Here is a 22,138-nt window from a genome sequence, read left to right on the forward strand (position 1 = left end):
AATATATATGAAGTGATTCTGAATCATTTTAAAAATAGGTTACTTGAGAATTTGTTTACATTAGAGGGCATGTTATTCTCAACCTTAGAGGTAATTGGTTGTATCATACATCACTAATTTCTCTCAATATTCCCAAGCATGGAGAAGAAGAAAAGAGAACTTAATACTGGAAAGGAATCCGCTGTTCTGGCTTTTCAGAAGACACTCAAACCTGCAGTTTCTTCCTGTCATGAACATGTTTGGCATTATGATGAAGAATACCTACCTGAGGTTTCCAAGCCTATTTCTGGTGGTTCTCCTGAACAGGGTGATGGTGGTGTTAGCAATGGATATGTGGCTGTCAATTTGAGCTCCTGCCAGCAGGAGGTTGACTCCAAAGAATGGGTGATTGTGGATAAGGAACGAGACTTGCAGGATTTTAGGACTAATGGAGTTCCCGGGCATAAAACTACTGGAAGTCCTTCTGATGAAGAACCTGAATTGCTTCAGGTCTTGGAGGAGTCCCCACAAGAGGCTAAGCTTACAACTCATACCAAGAGTACAGCCTTGGGAACAGCTTTGGAACTAGGCGTTGAATGCTGTGGAATTGCAGCTTCTGAACAGTATGCAGATCAAGTAGAATTCCCAGTTGGAACTGCTGGCCATCTTCTTGCTGTCACACCTACAAGCCTAATGGAGGCTCAGGCAGAGGGGGCTCTTACTCCAGTAAGTGAACAACTGATAGTTGTAGCATATTTCTTTTGTATGAAAGGTGTGTGAGAAGTCATTGACCAAAAGCATAGCATCTGAAACATAATCAAAATATTGTGTAGAAATTATTATCCCATTTGCAATCATAGTTAATGTAGTTCTTTAAGAAGAATATAGTATTTCATCTTGCTGTTATATTGTCTAAGCAGTATTCAGTAGTTTTTGTATGATTTTTATATGGTCCTTTAACCCAAGTGTAGGTGGTTTGTTTGGTTATGAAGACTTCATTGGAAATGTAGAAGATCTGACGAGTTAACTGGTTGGTGTATATAATTAAACTTGACATTATTTCTATTTTTATTATTAGAGCCAAATAAGAAAAAGTATTTGGAAGTGTTAAAAAGACTATAACTCAACTATACAAATGGAATCAAGCCCCTCCCTGAGTTTGACCAACCCCCATCCTTCTCAGCCCACTGTTCTATTCTGCATTCTTTTTTCCCTCTGATTATTTGATAATCCCTGTATGATTTCTATTTCTTGTCCTGTTTACATGCTGCATTAGTTAAAAAATAGTGATTAAACCTAACTTTTGGAAAGGAAATGTATCATACATTGTAGTCTGTTGTTTTATCCTTAAAATAACAAAAAGAAAGGATTATAGTGTTGTTACAGGTAGTGACTACTACAGACACATCTTGATGTCTCCCTTAACCATTTTTAGAGGAATTGGTGTATGTCATAGGCCTGGCATGCTGTGGTCCATGGGACCATGAAGAGTGGGACACAACTTAATGACTAAACAACAACAACAATCTATGCTAGGGACCTTGTTAAATAAAAGGGCATTGTTGTGCAAACTTGCCTTGCATGATACTTTTCTGCAAACACTTTATTTATTTATTTTATTTATTTTTTGACAGTGGATATTACTGGATTTGGAAGTGTTTGTTGGATTTTCTGAGGAAACAAGAAGGAAATCAAATGTACTCACACCAAACCTTTTTTGTTTGTTTGTTTAAATTCAGTGGATGGGACAAAAGGAGGCAATTTTTGCCACTTCCTGTGCTGTTCAGGAGGATCATCAAACCCTCCAGAACACACTTGTGGAGAGGTATGAGGCCAGAAGATAGGGACTGGTACATTCACCAGTAGAAATGCTCTACTTCTGGATCAGATGCCTTTCACAAATGGAAGGAGCACTTCTATTTGCAGAAGGCAAGGTCTGGATCCAAATAAATATATTTCATCATTCTGTAACTTTAAAAAAAAATCAAGGAAAAATTGTTAAAGTAAGCACATTGGTTAAAATCCTGTTGCTTGGCCTAGTAAGTCTAAACTAGATCAGGCTCACTGAAATAGATCTACTGTAGTTGCAACTTAACTGTGTTAGAGCAAAAAGATTTCAGTTAGTAAATGTTTTTGCAAGCGGTGACTTTCAAAAGGATTGAATGGTACATAGGGTAAGACTGCTATGTTGAAGAGGTGTAGTTATGTAGTGATGTGGGGATTTTTAAAATACAGATATTCTAAACTATTACAGTGCCTTGCTTTACGATTGCCCCACATTACGACGAAACCGCATTACGACGATCTTTTTGTGATCGCAGTTGCGATCGCAAAACAATGGTCTGAATGGGTTTTTTTCGCTTTGTGATGATGGTTCCCTGCTTCGGGAACCAATTCTTCACAAAACAACGATTTTCCTCCAGCTGATTGGTGGGTTCAAAATGGCCGTCTGGTAAATAAAATGGCTCCCCACTGTTTTCTGGGACGGATTCCTCGCAAGACAGCCACCGAAAATGGCCGCCCTATGGAGAATCTTCGCTGGACGGTGAGTTTCCAGCCCATTGGAACGCATTGAAGGGGTTTCAATGCATTTCAGTGAGCTTTTTATTTTCGCATTACGACATTTTCATTCTACAGCGATTTCGCTGGAACGAATTAATGTCGTAATGCGAGGCACCACTGTATTTATTATTTGCAATAACATTACTGTAAGAAGCAGAGGATGAAACTACATACCTACATAGTTGGACCAAAACAAAGTGTTCCTATTATATATTTGAAACATCTTCTCTTTTCCCTGCCATGTTGTCCTCACAGCTCAGCTCACTTCACATGCTGCATTTCTCCATCCCAAGAGTTTCAAGTCCCATCTTCCGTACCCTGAGCCCTATTGCCCACTTCACCACCTGTCTGGAGCCTAAGAAAGAGTCTGGCTTCCCAAGGAGTCATTCGGCAGAGAGCCAGTCTTCCTCTTCTTGTTCAGCTGCCCGTAGGCAACTTCCTGTCATTCCTGGTGGAAACAAGTTTCCCCCTGTCATTCGCATCTCAAAAGCACAAGTCCAGCAGGTGAATACATCTTCATTTCCATCAAAGCATCTGCACTATGTCAGTCAGTTGCAAAGTTTTGAGCTGCCAGCTACTTTGCATTATTTAGATAATCTGAATATATCTTTGAGGAGGTAAGGCTGGAAAACATTCCTCTTAGGAGTGGAGGCTTAAATGGTGTCAATTATAGGCAAATATATTACTGAAATACTGAGGTAGAATGAGTAAGCAGATTTACCAAGAAGAACATAAAAATAATTATTCAAAAGAAACTGTTAATCAAAAATTTGAAGTTTTGGTCTTAGAATATGTCGTTAGTAAATAAAAATCAGGAATCATAACTGAACTTTTATTACTAAATATACTAAGATGTGTTTATGTTTGAGCAAGGGAGAGAGACTTTGTAGTGTGGTATGGATAAAAAAATCTGTCCAGCATTTCTATAACAAAAAGCAAATATGTATTCCAAGACACCACAGTTAATGGTAAGAAAAACTACTGTAGTAATAAGAACAAATATGGAGGATTCAGTAAATATTGAGAACATAGTATAGAGTGTTTAAGCCAGGCCAGTCACTAGAATACTCCAGCAAGTTATAATGAAATAGGAGTCCAGTTTTATTTTGCTGGTTTTCAGAACTGGGGCAAATATTTAAGCCAACTAGCTTTCTGAGGAAGACATTCAAAATTGATGAAAAGTAGTCTTGGTAACTGGTAGCAATTATAAAGGAACTTCTGTTTGCAATGACTATTAAACAGTGTGGATTTTCCTTTCATCTCAGTCCATCCTATCATAAATATTATCATGTCTGAAGGATATTTCTCTGTAGCTTCTATTTTGCTTTACATACAATAGCATCATGGATGTATCTGATTACACAGTCCATAAATATACTTGATTTCTTCCCTCCTTTTGTCTCTTCCTCACAAGATAGTGGTGTGGGTAATTCTGTTTCTTTACTGGTTTGAAATGCTCAATAACTGTAGATAAAATGACACTTAATGTTTCAAAAATACTTATCTTAAAAATTCTATCAGAGTATTTAGTAAATACTGTTTTTCTGCAGCAACTGGAAGCTTTTCTTATTCATATTTGGATACTGTTCGTTCTTTTTCATGGTGAAATGACATTAATGTTTAAAAGTGCTCTATTGCCTATGAGGCGGGAGGTTTCAGCCAAAATCCTATTGTGCCAGAAATGGGCATGCAAGGGCCGTCACACAGTGATTCTCCCCTCTGATGTGTTGTCTTTTGTGTGATAGCTTGCATAGCTTGAATGTTTGATTTCATTAACTGGTGTGCAATCAGACTCACAAAGCATATCCTGTGGAATGAGGAAACCTTGTCTGATTGACTTTGCACTATGTATTTCCTCAAGAGAATTCTGACCTTCATGATCTGATGATACATAAAGGCAGTCACCTTCCTCACTTGGAGTAGGTCTGAGTCTGCCCAATGTGTAAACAGATGTTTGTCTTGAATTCTTTTGAAGAAAGACAGGATATACAGGAAATATTTTAAAATTTCATGTATTTCAAACCAAAGCAGCATTGTATATTTAATTTTTTGTTTCCTAGAATGCAGTTTCATTTTCTTAAAAAACAAAACACTGTGCTATGCAGAGCAAGAGAAGTTTTCAAGGCAGGGGAGTATGCTTAGCTTTAATGAAAAAAAATAGAACTAAAAGTGTGAAATCATACAATCATAGAATCATTGTAGGGTTGGAAGGGACCTTGGAGGACTTCTAGTCCAACTCCCTGCCCAAGGCAGGAGACTTCATACCTTCCTGGACCTCCTCCTCCTCCTTCTCCTCCTCCTCCTCCTCCTCATCATCATTAGGATAGAAATAGTGGCTAGAATCCTGTTCATTGCCATGAAACATAAAGTTATACAGGTATAACTTTGCCAGGCATAGTGCAGATGGTTCAATTAATTATGCTGTTCATTTGTAACCAGTTATGCAATGTGCCAGTCGAAGTGCTTTATGGATAGCACTTCCATCCATCTTGGTGCTATTGTAACTCTTATGGGCATAACATCGAGTTACACTCATATAGGTTCTCAACAGGATTTTGGCCAGTGTGTCTTATAAATTAAGAGTAATAAAATAGATAAATAACCTCTGTACTAAAAGGAATTTTAATTGATCAAGTTTTTCACTCTTTTTCACTTTTTTCTCAGAATAGCTTAAGTCATATTGAAGATTAGTGCAATAAATAAGTAAAATTCTTCATGTCTCTGTATCTCACACTAATGGGTTTCTGTGCCTGCACAGAGAGGTATTTGGAACTCTCTAGAGCTGACCAGAAAATGGGAAGCCTGCCCCCACCTTGCACTATGCATGTCAGTAAGCATGTCAATAGCATAGTCCAAGGTGGGGGCAGGCTTCCCATTTCCCCAACCCAGAATCCCTCAGTTCTTTTTGGTCTGTCATGAGAAGGACGTGTTTCAGAGTGATCTCTGCTGCTTGACATTGTTTTTTCCTAATTAACTATCAATTTCTCTTATTTCTCTGTTTTTCTATTTGTCTTCCTTTTTTAAAAAAAACAACTTTTTAAAAAGATCATCATAGTCTTCTCTGTGGGCTCAGCCTGTGCTTATGCCCTTTAAGGCCTTATATTAAAAGTGCACGTCATAGAGACAAGATCACCCATACAGCCTCTGTCAATATTTGTAAAGCATTATTAACCAACCAAATGCTTTAGTGGATACCAAAATACTCAAAACCAAAGACAGTTTCTACTTCAATCCCAGCACCCTCTGTACAAGAGAGCTCTGCCCAAGCAACCATTTCTGTTTTTTCAGAGAGAATCTCATGTGGTGGACCTGCAGAGCCAGGCTTAATCAGGATGGGGAGACGTTTGCCAGAATCAGCCAATACAGGGCCTCTGGTCCCCATTAGAAGACACTCACAGTGGAGTTCCAAGGGAGCATTCCAGCTCCCCATCACTTTTGAGGAAAGCAGCTCTACTGTTCATATGGGCAGAAGTTGATCTACAGTCCCTTTCAGCTCAGCACCCCTCAACATACATACAGAATTCTTCAGCAAGATAACACTGCTTCCAGGAGAATGGAGACTTTGAATATATGTCTTTCTTTATGTAGACACCCTATTCAGCCCTCTGGAGGCTGACATCTTCCCTTCTCTGACAAACAAACAAAAACATTTGTAGAGGGAACTGATGCTCTAGAGTTCCTTCGCCACTGGATCTTCTATTTCTCTTCCATCCTGTTCCACTCATAGTGAGAGCTCTTCACAAAATGCATTTTGAACAAGCATAGGCAATCCTAATAGCTCATTTTGACTGAAGAGGCCTTGGTTTTTATAGATAGACTAGCCATGTTTCCCCTCTGGTTTCTTTCACATTTTGGGGACATGTTAATGCAGGGCCCATTTGTTATCATGATCCAGCTTAACTCCACGTAGCTGTCTGGAAACTGAATGTAGAATCTTAAATTTCATAGACTCATCCAACTTTTTACTCTCCTAGCCTCTGGGTGAAAATCGACTGCCTGAATATGCAAATCAACTTGTAAAGTGTTCAGTAGGTGGTTTAAGGCCAAGAGCATCAACTTCCTTTCAGGTTCTAACCCTGTCCTCTTTTCCTTCCTGTAAGATGGATTGGATAAGGGACTCTTATCCCAACACCTGCCAATGTTAAGCAGTGTCACTGTAATTTGTCCTCTCCAAGTCCACCCACTGGCATCTCAAGAGTTTCCTCAGGGTTATATCTCAGTTAACCCCATCCATTCTCTATCATTTCCTGATGTGAAACCTCAGTGTTGTAGTCAGGGCCCTTACTAAACCCAATTCAAGCCTCTAATTCCTCTCTTTCTCTCCTATAAGATGTCCTTCCTGTTGTTTATCACTTCTGTGAGAAGTATCAGAGTTGCCTGCATTGGCAGTACAAAACATGTTTTTCAAGATTTAATTTTAATCCCTTTCTGCCCTAACCCTACACATCTGCTGGAAAAGGCCTGGCATAATTTGGACATCTGGAGAGTATTGAAAATTTAGTTTCTCACACCAAAGAGTTCAGGCATTCAGATACCCTTTTAATTTAATTCCCACCTCCTTTCTTGTAAAAGGATTTTGAAACAAACCTTGGGCAGATGGGTAATTACCTCTATAAATTAGGCTTATGACACATTGAAGCTTACTCAGCCTCAAGGTCTCACAGCTCAAGGGCCCCATGTTAGCAGGCTTATTAGGTGCAGATTGGGTAGAGCAACTGTCAGGTAGCTACACAATTGCTTATAGAATCTCAGAGTGCGTATCAGTGGTTCCTCAAATTGGGAGGAGGCAACCATTCTCAATGGGCCATATGGCCCCCTGCGGACCCAGTACATTTGAATGGAGCCACAGACTAGAGACAGTTCTTCACACACCGCCTTATAAGGTGTGTCATGCAATTTATAAAATCCTAATTCAGCCTATATGTCTTTCATTTTGTGTTTATGGCTGTGACCAGATGTAGCATGAGATAGAAGGAGGGCCTTTTGTCCCATTCCTGTGCTTCATCAGAGCATCCGCACATTCATTGGGATTGGTTACCTAGTAAAATGTTTGCTAATGTTACAGAAGAAACAAAAGGCTCTTGATTTTTGCTTCACAGGAGGACTGGACTGTCAGCTTTTGCTTTTCAAAGTTTTAAATTATTTTCTCTAGTTTCCTTAGTTTCCCAAGATGACTTTGCTTTTTTAGGTTTTTGTTACTTTCTTTACTGTTATCTATGTATTTTATTTATTAATTATTAGCTACACTATCATCCATCTTTTCTGCAACAATTCAAGGTGGTATACAAAGTTCCTTCTAAAGCATGTGCCTGTGACTCCACCTCCCTCCACGCAGCTTTCCTCCTCCTCCACACAGTGATGGTTTTCAGCCCTTTTGGTTCTGGACGTGACAGAAGCCTGTGCGTGGGGGCGTGTGTTGAGTCATGCGCAAGAGAGGCAGAGCCCTGCCCAGCAGCGCTGAAGATTGGGGGTACATTATAGGTTTACATTATTTTTCTTCTATTCCCCCCCCCTCCCATAAGATGGCTTAGTTTGGGAGAAAGTAACTGGCCTAGGGATGTCCAGTAACTTTCAAGGCCCAGTGATCCAGGATCTCTAGAATCTACAGTCCACCTCTTATTATGTCATTTACAATGACCTTGTTAAACTGGGATTGATAAGACTGCTGCCACACGTTGATTAGGTAACATAATTTTAATCTGATTTTGATTCTTACGGGAATCCTTTTTTCTCATTTTAGAAGCAGTAATCAGAATCATGTTTGTTCCTTCTGATCACACAGTGGCTGGTATTGTATTGGTATTTTGGATAAGGCTTGCATAACTTGCTGTGACTAATTGATGAACTGTCAGGGCACATCATGACTGCATATTCAGGTGCATGAATAGGCGTGTGAGCATGTCCCAGTACCTTACCAATTATGAGTGGCAAGTTATGCAAACTTTACATAATTTTATCAAATAGTTTTTATTGACAATCCTCTCACATTACTTAGCAGCCGTGCATTTCATAAGAACATGTAGGTGATTTTGCAGGGATTTTTAATTTTATTTTATGCTTTACTTACAGAATACTGTCTGGAATAGCCATTTTTGCAATAATTCAATTTGCTTGACACCATCAACATACATGGTTCTTTACAAACTAGTGTGGCAATATTATGTGTGCCAAAGTAAGCTCCACTAGGCTTCACATCTGAGTTAACATGCATAATATTATGTTGTACAAGATTGGCCCTAAACAGCAGGTGGAGGCTGGGGGTAAAAGTAACATAAATGTAAATAAATGCATTTGGCCCTATTTAAGCATTCAGTTGGCAATGACAACTGATAAGTTATTAAATGTTGACACCTAAAGACATTAAGAAAGAAATTATTTTTGTGGTGGGTTCTGAAAGAAGAGACGGCACTGCAATCATATAGATGTATTGATAAATTGTTCTTGGTATGAAGTGAGCAGAGAGGCAAAGTGGAACTATTTCAAGGATGTCAAGATGACTGAGGTTTTCAGTCTTCAAGAGTCACTGCCATGGGGGAATGTTAGAGAAAAGAAAGACAAAAAGACAAGGGTGGAGCACAAATTAAAAAAAAACACACACAAACGTTTGTATAGATGCAGAAGGAGATGGGAAGCCAGTGAAGGGATTTAAAGAACGTGCCGTGTCAACTGAATAATGAACGAACTGAAGGTTCGTATAACAGAACCTTGGATGAAAGAACTTAGTGTTGATAAGGGACAGGAAGGAAGAAGAAATCTGCTTTAGAAACACAGGAGATGACTACAGCATAAAGCAATGTTTTAGGTAGATGGGCTGAGACAAGTGGTTGGATTATTTTTTAGAAGTGTTTCAGGATAATATTACATGATTTGCTGGCAGAACTAACATGGGAGCAAATGAAATAGAAAAGTCAGGATAGGGTAAGATTTCTTGTCAACAAAATGGATGGCTATCATTGACAATAGTGCAAAGAGAAATACTGTAAATAGTTCCATCTTAAGGACAGTGGGTATAAAAAAGGCATTCTGATAAATATTAGATGGTTGGATGCACAAGTTAAATTGTGGGAAAGAAATAAATGTTATCTGTTTGTACCTGGTAACAAAAGAAAAGGAATGTGAGGTGGTCAGTCAGGAAAAATGTGGAGGGGAAAAGCTGTGAAGAGGATCTTCCTATGGAAATGGGGAATGAGTATCACAGTGGGTAGGAGGAGTATCATGTGCACAGACTGAGTCAATAGAATCACCCAGAACAAAGACAGTGGTGGAGACCTTGAAATGGATGAAGGCAGAGCAAGAGTTTTAACAGTTGTTTTGAGCAGATTTATGATGAGACAGGCTCAGTCTGTATTATATTCACCCACACTGTTGTATTGCCAGGTCAACCCCAACTAATAACCTGAACTTAAATTGTCACTAGTTATCTTCCAGTGTGTTCAGGGAATTTTGGCACATTTTAAACATGTGCTTGGATGGAGTGCTGTTGTCTAATCCCATGCAAGCAATTTAACTGTTAACTGCCATTTTAAACCTGAGAAGATAATTTGACAATACTGTAAGAGAATGTGTTGGTTTCAAAGCTAAAAATAATCAAATATGTAAAATCATAATTCCTTCCTCTTTTTCTCCCCATGTAGGTTACAATACCAAGACCATCAATGGCATCTACACAGTCTGCTTCTGAGAGTTTTCATTATGGTCAGCAACTAGACAAAAAGGATCGGGATCCTCACCTTCTGGAACATAACATTGGACTTCCCTCTCCTAAGGAGAACCATGCTAATTCTTTGGTGGCAAATGATGTATTAACTCCTAGTGGTAGTAGAACAGATCTTGTTCTCAAATTAGACCAAAATCTAGAAGCACTGGATAAGGAGGGGTGTGTTGGAGAAGGTGTTGGAATCCGAGATCATGGCCAAGCAGATCTTCTGGAACAATACATAAAAAGGCAAGGAGAGAGAGAACTTACAGATCTCTTTGAAGAAAACAAACAGCTTTCAATGGGTTGCAAAGATGCCATTGAAACACAGACTAAAGGACTGTGCTTAACTAACCAAGGAAATGCAGAGGTTGTGTTGGATGAGCCTCAGGCGCTTACAGAACCAGAAGAACTGAAGCCATTGACGTCCTGCTCATTGCCAAATCAAGATGCAAAACAGGAGTTATTGAAGCAGTCGGTAGCTGAAACAACAGATGTTTCTTTATCAAGAAGTACTGACCCATTTGCTCAGAAGCTGGAAAATCAAGTACAGGTGCAAGAAAATGGCTTCCATGATGAAGGAGATATTGATCATGCTGAAGAAGTGCAATGTCAAAAGGAAAACTTTGCCTCATTTTTGCATCAAGAAGCAAAAGAAGAACAAAAAGATCAAAGAAATGGTGAACTATTCCACTCTGTTTCAGAAAATGAAAGTTCTATTCAGTCCAAGAAGGAGTTAGTTAGGTCACCATTTGTAGCTAGACAGAGTCGCATTCCAGTTTTAGCACAAGATATAGATTCCTCATCAGAGTCTTCTCATGTTTCAGCAAAGGAGAAACTGTTTCTTAAAAAAGCCCATCAAACAGACTTGGTTAGACTCCTGGTAGAAAAGAGACAACTCAGATCTTTCCTTGGTGACCTCTCAAGTGCCTCTGACAAGTCATTGAAGGAAAAAGTAGTTAGTGGTCCCATGCCACTTTCTGAAGATGTGTTGTCCTCCATTTCGAAACTAACATTGGACACTCATTTGCACAGCCAAGTAGAAGAGAGTTTGTTGTTACCGAACAGTTCTCAATCTCGGAAAAGCAAAATTCCAAGACCTGTATCTTGGACTACAACAGATCATATTGGCAATTCAAACTCAGCTCAGTTTTTTCCTCGACCACCACCAGGAAGACCACCAACAAGGCCTGGAGTAGAAGCCAGGTAAGAAAGAATAAGTACGTCTTTGAAATGCATTTGAGTGTCTTAGAAAACTTTTCTATAGTATCATACAAATTGCAAATCTTTCCCTCTGTCAGGTCAGGGGGTCTAATGCTTGAACATTTCTCCAAGAGCCCTACAGAACTTTGTAGACTTCTAGGGAAAAATCAGAAGCCTGTGTTTGTCACAACTGGTATTAATTTCAGTTAAGGGTTAATTTGAGAATGAAACCAGCTAATCATTTCAAATTATATCAGTCATATCCAATTACTACCTCTGGATATCAAGGTATCTTTTCATTGTTGCAATGATTCCAGGCAATATCAGCTTGTCCAATTCTACTAGCTTATTTATCTACATTGCTTCTATGTTCCGTAAACCACAAAATACTTCAAATATTGAAAACACCCAGAAGTTTACAACTAAGAAAAAACTGTAAGCATGGATCCATGCTTGTGGCTTGCAGGTGTGATTACGTCCAAGTTCTTACAACTACGAGAAGCTGCAAACAAAAATAAATTTAAACCCAAAATTCAAATTGTAAACAGAACTTCAACAATGTTGTAATTACGTTTCAAAATTGCAGGAGCATATATTCAAAAAATGTAGAAGCTTGTAACTTAAAAAGCAACATTGGAAAAGCATGAAATGTATCTCTAAAAATATAAAAGTTGTTAAAATTAAGAATATATAAAGTTGATTTTTTAGCCTTTAAGCTTATTATATGTACACAGACAAAGTTACATGCTCACCCAGCCAGCCTACCCTGTTTCCCTGAAAATAAGACCTAACCTGAAAATAAGCCCTAGTATGATTTTTTAGGATGCTTGAAATATAATTCCTACCCCCCAAATAAGCCCCAGTTAAGTGAAATCCCATTGTGCAGCATTGTGCAGCAACCAGAAGAAGATGACATGACTGTATTTGAATAAATGTAGATTTTTGTACATGAAAAAAATAAAACATCCCCTGAAAATAAGCCCTAACACGTTTTTGGACCAAAAATTAATATAAGACCCTGTCTTATTTTCGGGGAAACATGGTGGTCTCAATCTATGGAGGAAAATCCATGTTGTACTTATCTGCTACTATTGTTTTTGCTGCTACATGATTGTTGGTATCCAGTGTGTGCGTGTTGTGTCATGTTATGTTGCCTTCTTGTGTTGATGATTTAAATGTAGCTGTAGCTATACCCTCCTACTTTTATATTCCTCAGATGTGCACACCTTCCCCCAGTCTGTCAACAATCTCTTTTCCAGAGCCTGTAAGTTACAGGGGTCTGATGCACCAGAATTTTTTAAATAGGAAATTTTATTGTTCTTGCACCTTCTGTAACTACAAGAGCTTCAACCACAAAATCTGGCAAGCTGCCACTATAACAATAAGCATCATTGTTGTGATTAAAATTTACAAAACCTGGAGGAATGAGTGTAAAATTAAGGATCTGGTATACCAAGGTACTGTAAAATCAATAGTATAATAGCTGCAGAAAGTACAAGTTTATAGGACTTGCAAATGCCACCTATCTGTCCTGTTAACGTTTTAGAACATTTTACTAATTTCAATATATTTTCAATTCACTCTTTTCAAAAAACATCCAAACTGTACTGTCAACCATGAATGAAATTCCTTTGCAAGGCAGTATTTATGTACAGTGACCTTGCTTTCACACTTGGCTGAAGAACTGGCTGATTGTTTTGCAGCTACTTCTAATAAACTGCAGTTCAAACCTCATTTTAAAATTACAACATATATTTCCAGGATCGCATTTTCTACATATACACCCTTAATTATTTTAGTACAAAATATCACATCATATCTTCATTCTTCCAGCTACATTATTCTATGGGTCTTCTAAACTAATGGTTGAGCACATAGTTCTATGCTTGGTCATGTGATGCATGGCAACCCAGAAGGCAAAATGACAGCAAGATTACTCCTATGATCACAATTTTCCCAAGCAGGTTATTGGCCAGTGGCTTTTCAGAGAATTGAAGATAGTGCAATGGAGTTCATTTCCACCTGTGCGGTACATGTGTATAATATTTTTTATTATTCATCTTAACTGCCCATAGTAACCACTGGGTTAGATGGGCAGTATAAAAATCGAATGAATGAATGAAGTTTCTTACCCTTTAAGAGTTTTTGGTGATGATTTTAGTGTAGGTTCATAAGATGAAGTTATTGGGGTACTTTGGTCTTATGCCTTTTAAGGCTTTAACAACAGCATCTTAAGTTGAGTGAGCAATAAATAATATAAATGATGACATATTTTACAAGCTGTCATGACATTTTGGGAAAAAATGGAAATAACCACTTTTCTCTTTCTTTTCAAGGTTACGCAGGTACAAAGTGCTAGGAAGTAGCAGCTCTGATTCTGACCTGATCTCTCGTCTGGCTCAAATCCTTCAGAATGGATCTCAGAAACCACGGAGCTCTTCTCAGTCTAAGAGTCCAGGATCCCCACATAGCCCCAAAACACCACCCAAAAGCCCTGTCATTCCCAGACGCAGCCCTAGTGCCTCCCCTAGGAGCTCTTCTTTGCCCCGTACTGCCAGTTCTTCCCCATCCCGGAGTGGACGGCAGCACCATGACCAGAGAAGTTCATCCCCACATCTTGGAAGGAGTAAATCACCTCCCAGTCTTTCAGGTTCTTCATCTTCCAGGAGGTCTTGCCAGCAAGAGCATTGCTATAACAAGTCTAACAAAAATGGTCTGAAAGGATCTACTGGCTCTTGCCACCACTCTTCTAACATTAAATCTCCCACAGCGAAAAGCAAATCAGCCAGTAAACTTAGCAGATAGGATCTGAGTCTTGTCAGATGTCAAAGCCTTCTCTGTAATCTGATGCATGTTGTGTCTGTGTACTGTGTATTTAAAAAAGAAAGTCTACAAAAATCAGTGCTGATACTGACTTTCAAAGAGAAACAGCTCTAAGATAAATGGTTTAAAATGCGTACTTCGTGAAAGAGTGTTCAGGCATTGCCTAAAAGCAGGCAGCAAGCAGATCAGGTTGGCTGGAGAGCATCAGAAAACCTGAGATATGTGAAACATTCAGAACAAATACAGTCTCAGAAGTGGGTGCTTTTTAGCAAGATTTTGTTTTTGGTTTGTTTAATAATTTAAAAAATCCCAAATTTCTCTTAAAAGTAAAAATCTTAACTTTTACCATGACACCATAACATCTGAAGATACTATTCAGTTACTCAACTGTGTGTTTGTAGATTTTTTTATAAGAAGACATTATTTGGAACAAGAAGATTCCTTTAATACTCTCTTTCAGTACTGGCATCACACCTTGATTCAAAGTTGCTCACCACCCATGCTTCGTCCTGGCTAATGCCTCCTTCCATTAACAACAAAACAAAATTTCCTCTTTTTTACCACTGTATATGGGCTGCATCTTTATATATAGAAAGTCAAATAAATTAATGGAAGCCAGTGTCATTTAACGTTTAGATAGATGTTCATAGGATAACAAACAAAAACTTTAAGAGTTTCAGGAAAAGAACTTTTATATACCCTTAATTTGCAGGTCCTGAGCATTCTTCTAAATTGCTCTTTAGACCCTGTTGCTGGACAATTTCATCACTTATCCATATGATAATTTTTAGAGCCAGGGCATTTTCCTTCAAATTTCCATCATATAATAAATGAAGGATCTGGAAATTCTCGCAAGCTGAATTAGAGAAGGAAAACAGGAGACTGTAGAAGAACCTTGTCATTTCAGCCTTTGTTAACACAATAGCTTCTCAGGGTACAAAGGAGAACCATTTTTAAAGGTATCCAGAATGTACCTCTTGGGGATGTTTAGCCCATTGAACCTTACATGCACTATTCCTTTCCAATGTAACCTCATTGAAGGAACAGTCAGAATCTTTACACACACACAATTCAGTGCTAATTTAATTAATTTAATTTCACTTTAGAAGGAAGTCTTTGCATGTACTATGTCAGAGAAAATCAGCAATCCCTTTATATCTTTTAGAATTTGGGAAAGAATACTTGGCAGTAAAATCTACTGATCACAAAGTTGTTATTCCCATTTCAGTGACCCTAAACTTACATTGAAACACGTGTTCATTACTCACATGTTCAAGTATGGTTACCCACTAGTGGTCTAAATAGGAATGCTGAAATGTGGGAAGCAGCACAGAGGAAATCAGTGTTTTGAGATTGTCTTACACTTTTAGAACTGTTATTCTCTATAAAGCCAGTAGCTTCTAAAGTTTCCATATACTTTTCTTAATTATCTGACAAAGGAATGACTTCATTGTGGTGTTCAGAAATCATTAGTGGATTAGAAAAGTAAAACATAAGACTCTTTTAAAATGAAACTAGCTTTCTGAATTAGTACCTGTTAGGGAAGATATGAAACATGAATACTGAATACATTGGCACATACTGATCTGCTTGCTATAGTCATATGCCTCTAGCCAGCATAAATACTTTTTTATTTAACTTTTATTTATTTAATTTCATTTGCTGCCAAAATAGTATATTTGGATGGAAAAGGGAATATTTTCTCTTTAAGCTAACACATTTCTAATGCTGCATCAAAGCTGCACTGAATTTCTATTGTTCTGTCAGAATGTGTTGGAATTTTTTTACTCTTAATGTGTATATTGTTTCCCATAAGTAATGTAGCAGTGTTGAACCATGGCCTCATTCAGGTTTCAAACATTACAGAGGAATGCAATGGGCAGAACATACCTGATGTTACTTGAGAAACTGTATGATTCAAAAGACCTATTCTGTTGTATTATATTGTATAATAGGTGCTATATCAATAGTTGCATGTTCTCCTGATAAATTATATATTATAAATATTTATAAATACATATATATGCTTCTCTATACTTCCCTACTTCTCTTATTTCCATTTGTAACATTATGAGCCACAGACAATGCAGTAGTCTTTCAGTTGTGTGCCTGAATTTAATACCCTTGGCCTTGCTGCTTCCATTTCCTGGCATGCATAAAGCTGAAAGTCATCTTGCCTCAGTTCAGGACTGAAAAGTTGGTGATGGTTCAGCAATTCAGTGTTTGGTATCAGCTTTGCCATTTGCTGTTGAATTTTTGGATGAAATGGAAAGACTCGGAGGAATTGTTCATGTGATGGCCAAGTACAATGCATATTCCTGTTTTTTCTTCTTCTCTGTTTTGTCCCCAACATCTCTGCATCCCATCATGATAAGCTTTCATTTTTAATTGTGCCTCATGGTGATGCACACTGAGTCATGATAAACAAGTCAATATGATACAAACAAGCCTAGATTTCCTCTCTGTTCTTGTCTTATCACCACTGTCCCCCAGTACTGTCACTTCTCCAGTTTCGCTGAGAACTCTTTCCTCTTGGGCTATGATCCAAGCATTTTGGCCTCCAAATATCAGATTAACATAGGTACAGCCAACTAAACAAGTTATCCCGTTAGTGTGCTTTCAATTCTATTTGATCTGTCCCCTTCTGAGAAAAGCCTTCCAGGGAATAATTTATTATGTGGCAAAGCAATTCTAGTTAAACAAGATGTGTGGAAGAAGTATATGACCTTGGGGTAACTCGCATTGATGCTATAAAGCTGTATGGATTCTCCATGCTTATGGTTCCTTAAGGCAACTAATTGAGTCAATTTGTTTGGTTTCTAGGAGCCAATAAATAGCTTCCCCTCTTTCCTTCTGACATTTAAAAAACTGTTTGCAGTATCTGCAATCTTACACTACAACAAATGACATGGTGTTTCTAGAAAAGCCATTCATAAAGATGTCCAGAACATCAGTGTGGTAAGAACAGTTCCCCTTGCATGTAGGGAGATGCATATCCCAAAGATTGACGTTCATGCTTTGCTGTCAGGGACAAAACAGTATCTATCCTATGCATTAACTTAAATAGAATGTTGTAGAAAAATAGTTAAACATTTCTGTTACATAAGGTATATATATTCTGAAAGTAATACTCAAAGCTATTTTCCATTGAAATACATTTGTATTTTTCCCATGTTTTTCTAATGCTAATAGACATAGGCTAAATGGTAATTGTTGCAAGCACAGATTGATTTCAGTGTGTTTTCTTGTTGCAACTGGACAAATGGTTTTCTGGAGTGTCACGGTATGAAAAACCTGATAAAAAGTACTGAAGTGATGAGAGGAGAGCCAGTTGTTTACTAACTGAAGCTTTAAGTTAGCATAGTGGACCACTACAAAACTTTTAATTTCTCTTTCTTAATCAGTGGTTTTATTTCTTCATCTCTTATGATAGTTTCTTTGTAATGTATATTGCTTCCAGAACCAAAAAGGTATTGTGTAATAACCTTGAGGTAAAACAGATTTAGCTACATAAGCCAGTATCCTGTTCAGTACAGTATCTAGGTTTACGGAACTCCAACTGCAGAAGTTGACACTGTAATCTGACCAGGTCACATGGTCAAGCCTGTGAGTGTTGCATGACTGGCATGTTGTTGGATTGCCAGAGCAGCTTCTGCAGTTGGAAATCTGCTCATGTAAATGTTGGGACAGGATACTGGCCATAGTAATGAAATTGCACTTATTACTTCATGGAATTAATAAGAACTTATTGTTCTATTTTGTCTTGAAGAGTGACTCTTAATTTAAAAATGTAAATCAGAGGCAAGGCAAAACTAATATACATTGGTAGGGTTGAATAAGAATAAATAAGACTAATTAACTTCTCAGCTTGAGCCAGGACAAGGAATAGTTGCACAATTCTTTCTGTACATGCTGCAGGCACTTCCCCATAAATGGGAATACTTAGCCAATGAGAGTTTTCTCCATCTTTCTTCAAATCTCCTCTTCATTTCTATGGGGAATGCTACCTTAAATACAGTTGTAAAGGATAATAATAGATACTTGTTGTACAGATGCTCAGAACTTTTGCCACTGTGCTGAAAATTGATTTTACTACTTTGGGTTGCGGGGGACTACATTGTTCTGAAAGCTTGGATGAGAATCAGAGATTGATCCTTGCTAAACTGTTCTTTATAGCACTTTTTGCACAGTTTTACATGTGTTACTTTGGAGCTGCTACATTATGGTGTGTAGTTCATACTTTGAAAAAAATGAATTAATGTTAAGTCACACAATTAGAGATTTAATGCAGGCAAACAACACACTTTTCTAGGATAGCTGGAAGAATATTGACGCCATCAGAAGCCCTTGCATTATGTTGTAGCTGTGATGTTTGGGAAAGGTAAGCGTCTGGAAGCTATGTTTCTGCTGCACATTTTCAAGATATCAACATAGGTTTTGTGTTTGCAAAATGGTCATGTGCTATAGCAAGAGAGAGAGAGACTTTTGAGATTTTCTGTTCCTTAACAAGAAACTATGGAGCTCTAAATGTATTCTTTTAAATTCAGAGTACTTCTGATTTTAGTTTAACAGTCCAATATGTGTGCAAAAGTCTGAAAAGTTATTTTTTGATTACTCCTATTTTGAATATAGTTTTTTTAAAATTGAATGCAGTGAAAAGAGACTACCAATATTTGAAGATCTGCTATAATTCTAGTAATCTCTTTTTTTCCTTTTAGTTAATCTGGAAGTGTAGAGTTTTCCAGCAGATCCCTTTCAGTTCTTCCCTGAAATACATATAAGACAATATGTGACTTGTCTACAGCAATAATCTTCCTAGAAAACAAGTAGAAAGTTATTTCCAGAAAACAAAGAAGAACAATCTAACAATAATCTTAATAACATGAGGACAACTAAATATATTCCAATATTTATTTAAATCCTTTAAGAGTGTGAAAGAATGGCTGTGCCTGCATTTTGAAATTTGTTTCTTTAATGTTCCAAAATTATTTTATTAACTAAAGTTGAACCTTTTAAAGGAGATAAACATCATAGTTGTAAGCACTTGGTTTCATAGCTAACAGAAATACGTATCTTGTTACTTCTATAGGTTTAGCAATGCAAGGTGTGGAACAGATCTCTTCCAGTATATTAAGATGAAATTCAGTAATGAGCATTTTGTTATCTTGAGCCACCAAAATAGTGCTGTTCCCAAATTAACGTGCCATCCCCTTTAGTCATGATCCTTTTGCATTTCATGCTAAGGAGGCTCACTTCTTCCCACCTAGATGACGTAGATCAGTCCTGCACAACGAATTGATCCTATTGCTACCTCTTTGTGTCATAACATCTGGTGTCTTATTGGTCCAATACATTTATATCCCACATTCTTGTTCCATTTAAGCTGGGGAAATGATTGGTGGATCCAGCACAATGCTCATGCCTCATTGCCCACCTTTTACAAGATTGGGCTGTAATAGCTAATTGATCGACTGATCTCTTCACTGTTTTAAGAACTGCTCAGAACTCTTTGAATTTTTAGAATAGTGCCTGATTCTTTTCTTTTTGGACAACGATATTGAAGGACAACGATATAAACAAGGGGAATTTGTGCTTTTGTTTCTTGCTTGTATTGCTTACTCTTCTCACCTGCTAATTTTGTCAGTAAAACAGGTTGATGAGGATCAGTGGGCACAGGCCTTAAACCACGTCCGTCATAAATTATTGTTATGCATGTATCTTAGTAACCCTTTGACTGATAAATGTACATATAAGCAGGAATATGTGTATAACACAGCTTTCTTTAAATTTTAACCTTCCAGTTTCTCGAGAATCCCACAAGAACAGTTTTTTGAAAACAAATTGAACAAAACTGAATGGTAAAACCCTCAGATTATAAGACCGTAGGCAAATCTGTTGCCTATGCCATCGGCATTTATATAATCACAGCAGGCTGTGTGTGTACTATGTCTATATATATAGGTGCATTGTGTGTTGGTCTTTTTTTTTAATTTCGTAATTGCACCACAACTTTATTCTTTTAAGTAGTTTTAGTCTCTGTTCTCTCTATAGTAACTAAGTATTTATTAACAGTAATAATGGCCAAAACTCTAGTGCTAGAAAACACTTCAATTTAACTTAATGCAGTTTTAGACTAGCAGCTTGCTTTTTATAAGCTCAACTCAGCTTTCTTGTAGGTTACTCAAAGAAATTGACTTTTTCCTTCTGCAATAATTGGTCATAAAGGTATGTTTTCCTTTAGAAAGCACTGTGATGTGATATGAAGAAAGACTTTGGAGCTGTGGTGTTCCTTCTACCCCTTCCCATCTGTATAGAATTTTCATGCAGTTCAGTGGGTTCGAGAGTTTGGATGATGGTTCAGGATCTCTCTTTCATTAATGCTAGAGATGGCAGCAAAACATCTGAGCAGGGTTGGAAAGAAGGGTTCATTAAAGAAAAGGATTCTTCTGGCAGCCTACATAGATTTAGAAACATTAGTATTTGGGGTCTTCAACAAGATTTTTACTTTGGTGTTACAAACTGGATTTTATCCACAGTTTTATGCTACTGCCAGGAATATTCCAAGTGGGGTGGTTCTCAGAATGCAACTGACGGTGAAAAAATTGGCTTGAAATCCTTTGTTATTTTTCTGTCCTTCAGGACTCAGTTCCCCTTACTTTGCTAATTCCATAGGGTCTTCCAGCACTACAAATTATTACTTGCAAATGGACTAAAACAATGGGCCTAACAAGAAAATAGGTGTGTATTTGCAAATATTTCTCTCTCAAAATATGAAAACATGCGTTTTGTGGTGGCAGTGTAAGGTGACTTTCTTCTGCTTATTATAAACACTGTTACTCTGAGGAAGTAGTTTTTGTGCCGAAGAATGTAGATTATCTTTGTTCATCCAAAAACAAGACTGCAGGTGGCAGCACAAACTCCAGCAAGAACTGATCCATGTTGAACTTCTTGAGGATGAGTGTATTTCATCTCACTCTGTTAACAAGTTTGTATGCTAGAAGGCCATAAAGCAGTTTCCATTTCTCTTTAGGATGCGAAATAACAGTCAAATCTTCTTAAATCTGTGGATCAAGAAATGTTTTAGCTGTCTTGGCTAATACTTAGCCAAGTAATATTGAGGGATGATGACAACATCAGGAGAACCAGACATTCTTTACCCTTTGCTCTAGAAGAGCAGTAGTGTGTGTCTGGGTAGGCTTTCAGGCTCAGTTGCATGCTGTTCCTCAATGATCATAGTGTGAGTTTCTAAAGGTTATCTTCCATCTGCTTTCTTGATGAAGTATTAGTGCCTGAACTTGTTTCGTATTTGCTTTTCTCTTTCTCTCTCATTACAACTAGAACCTAAAAAAAGGAAAGAAATAAAGTCTTCAAAACCAAGATTGAACATTGAAGCAGCAGGCTGTTACTTATTTGAAATCTCTTAATAAAAGTGAAATACTGTAGTTGACAGTTAGGAGAAAACTAGATGTATTATTTATTCAGAAAATGTTTAGTGACAAGAATCCTACTAGTGATTTATGCTGGTTTAAATGTAACCCATTTATGTGAATTGCTGCTAATTAACAAGTTGACACATGCCTCATGATGTGCCAGTCATGTGAATTGGCACATGGAAAGGAATGTAAATGACAATTTGTTAATTAGTGACAATTTGCTGTTATAATTTACCCAGTTACACTTATGTCAATATAAATCCACAAATTAAATCCTGGCCAGGATCTCAAGGAAAATGTTACAGGGATGAATTTAGGCAAGAAGTTATTCTGGAGAGGTTACTTAGCATTGTCAAGTATTCCAGTCCTTTTCTTTTCCTCTTCTTGTTTCCCAAAATCCAATTAGATGTGTATTTATAATTTTTGCTAAGTCATTCAAGAA

The 22,138-nt window shown here is 37.6% G+C and overlaps 1 protein-coding gene across 2 annotated transcripts in view; it reads left to right on the forward strand.

Annotated features, from left to right (window-relative positions):
* TTBK2 (tau tubulin kinase 2) overlaps nt 1-17,438 on the forward strand; it is a 92,762-nt gene extending 75,324 nt beyond the window's left edge. The window contains exons 13-16 of one of the 2 annotated variants that reach the window (XM_072986214.2): nt 138-705; nt 2,797-3,045; nt 10,176-11,443; nt 13,777-17,438. In XM_072986214.2, the coding sequence (XP_072842315.2) occupies nt 138-705; nt 2,797-3,045; nt 10,176-11,443; nt 13,777-14,245 (2,554 nt within the window). In that variant the 3' untranslated portion in view covers nt 14,246-17,438. The remainder of the gene's footprint in view (nt 1-137; nt 706-2,796; nt 3,046-10,175; nt 11,444-13,776) is intronic. The other variant, XM_072986215.2, reaches the window with a different exon arrangement.
* The last annotated feature ends 4,700 nt before the right edge of the window (nt 17,439-22,138 follow it).

This window comes from Pogona vitticeps, chromosome 1, assembly GCF_051106095.1.
Source record: "Pogona vitticeps strain Pit_001003342236 chromosome 1, PviZW2.1, whole genome shotgun sequence".
Taxonomy (NCBI): domain Eukaryota; kingdom Metazoa; phylum Chordata; class Lepidosauria; order Squamata; family Agamidae; genus Pogona; species Pogona vitticeps.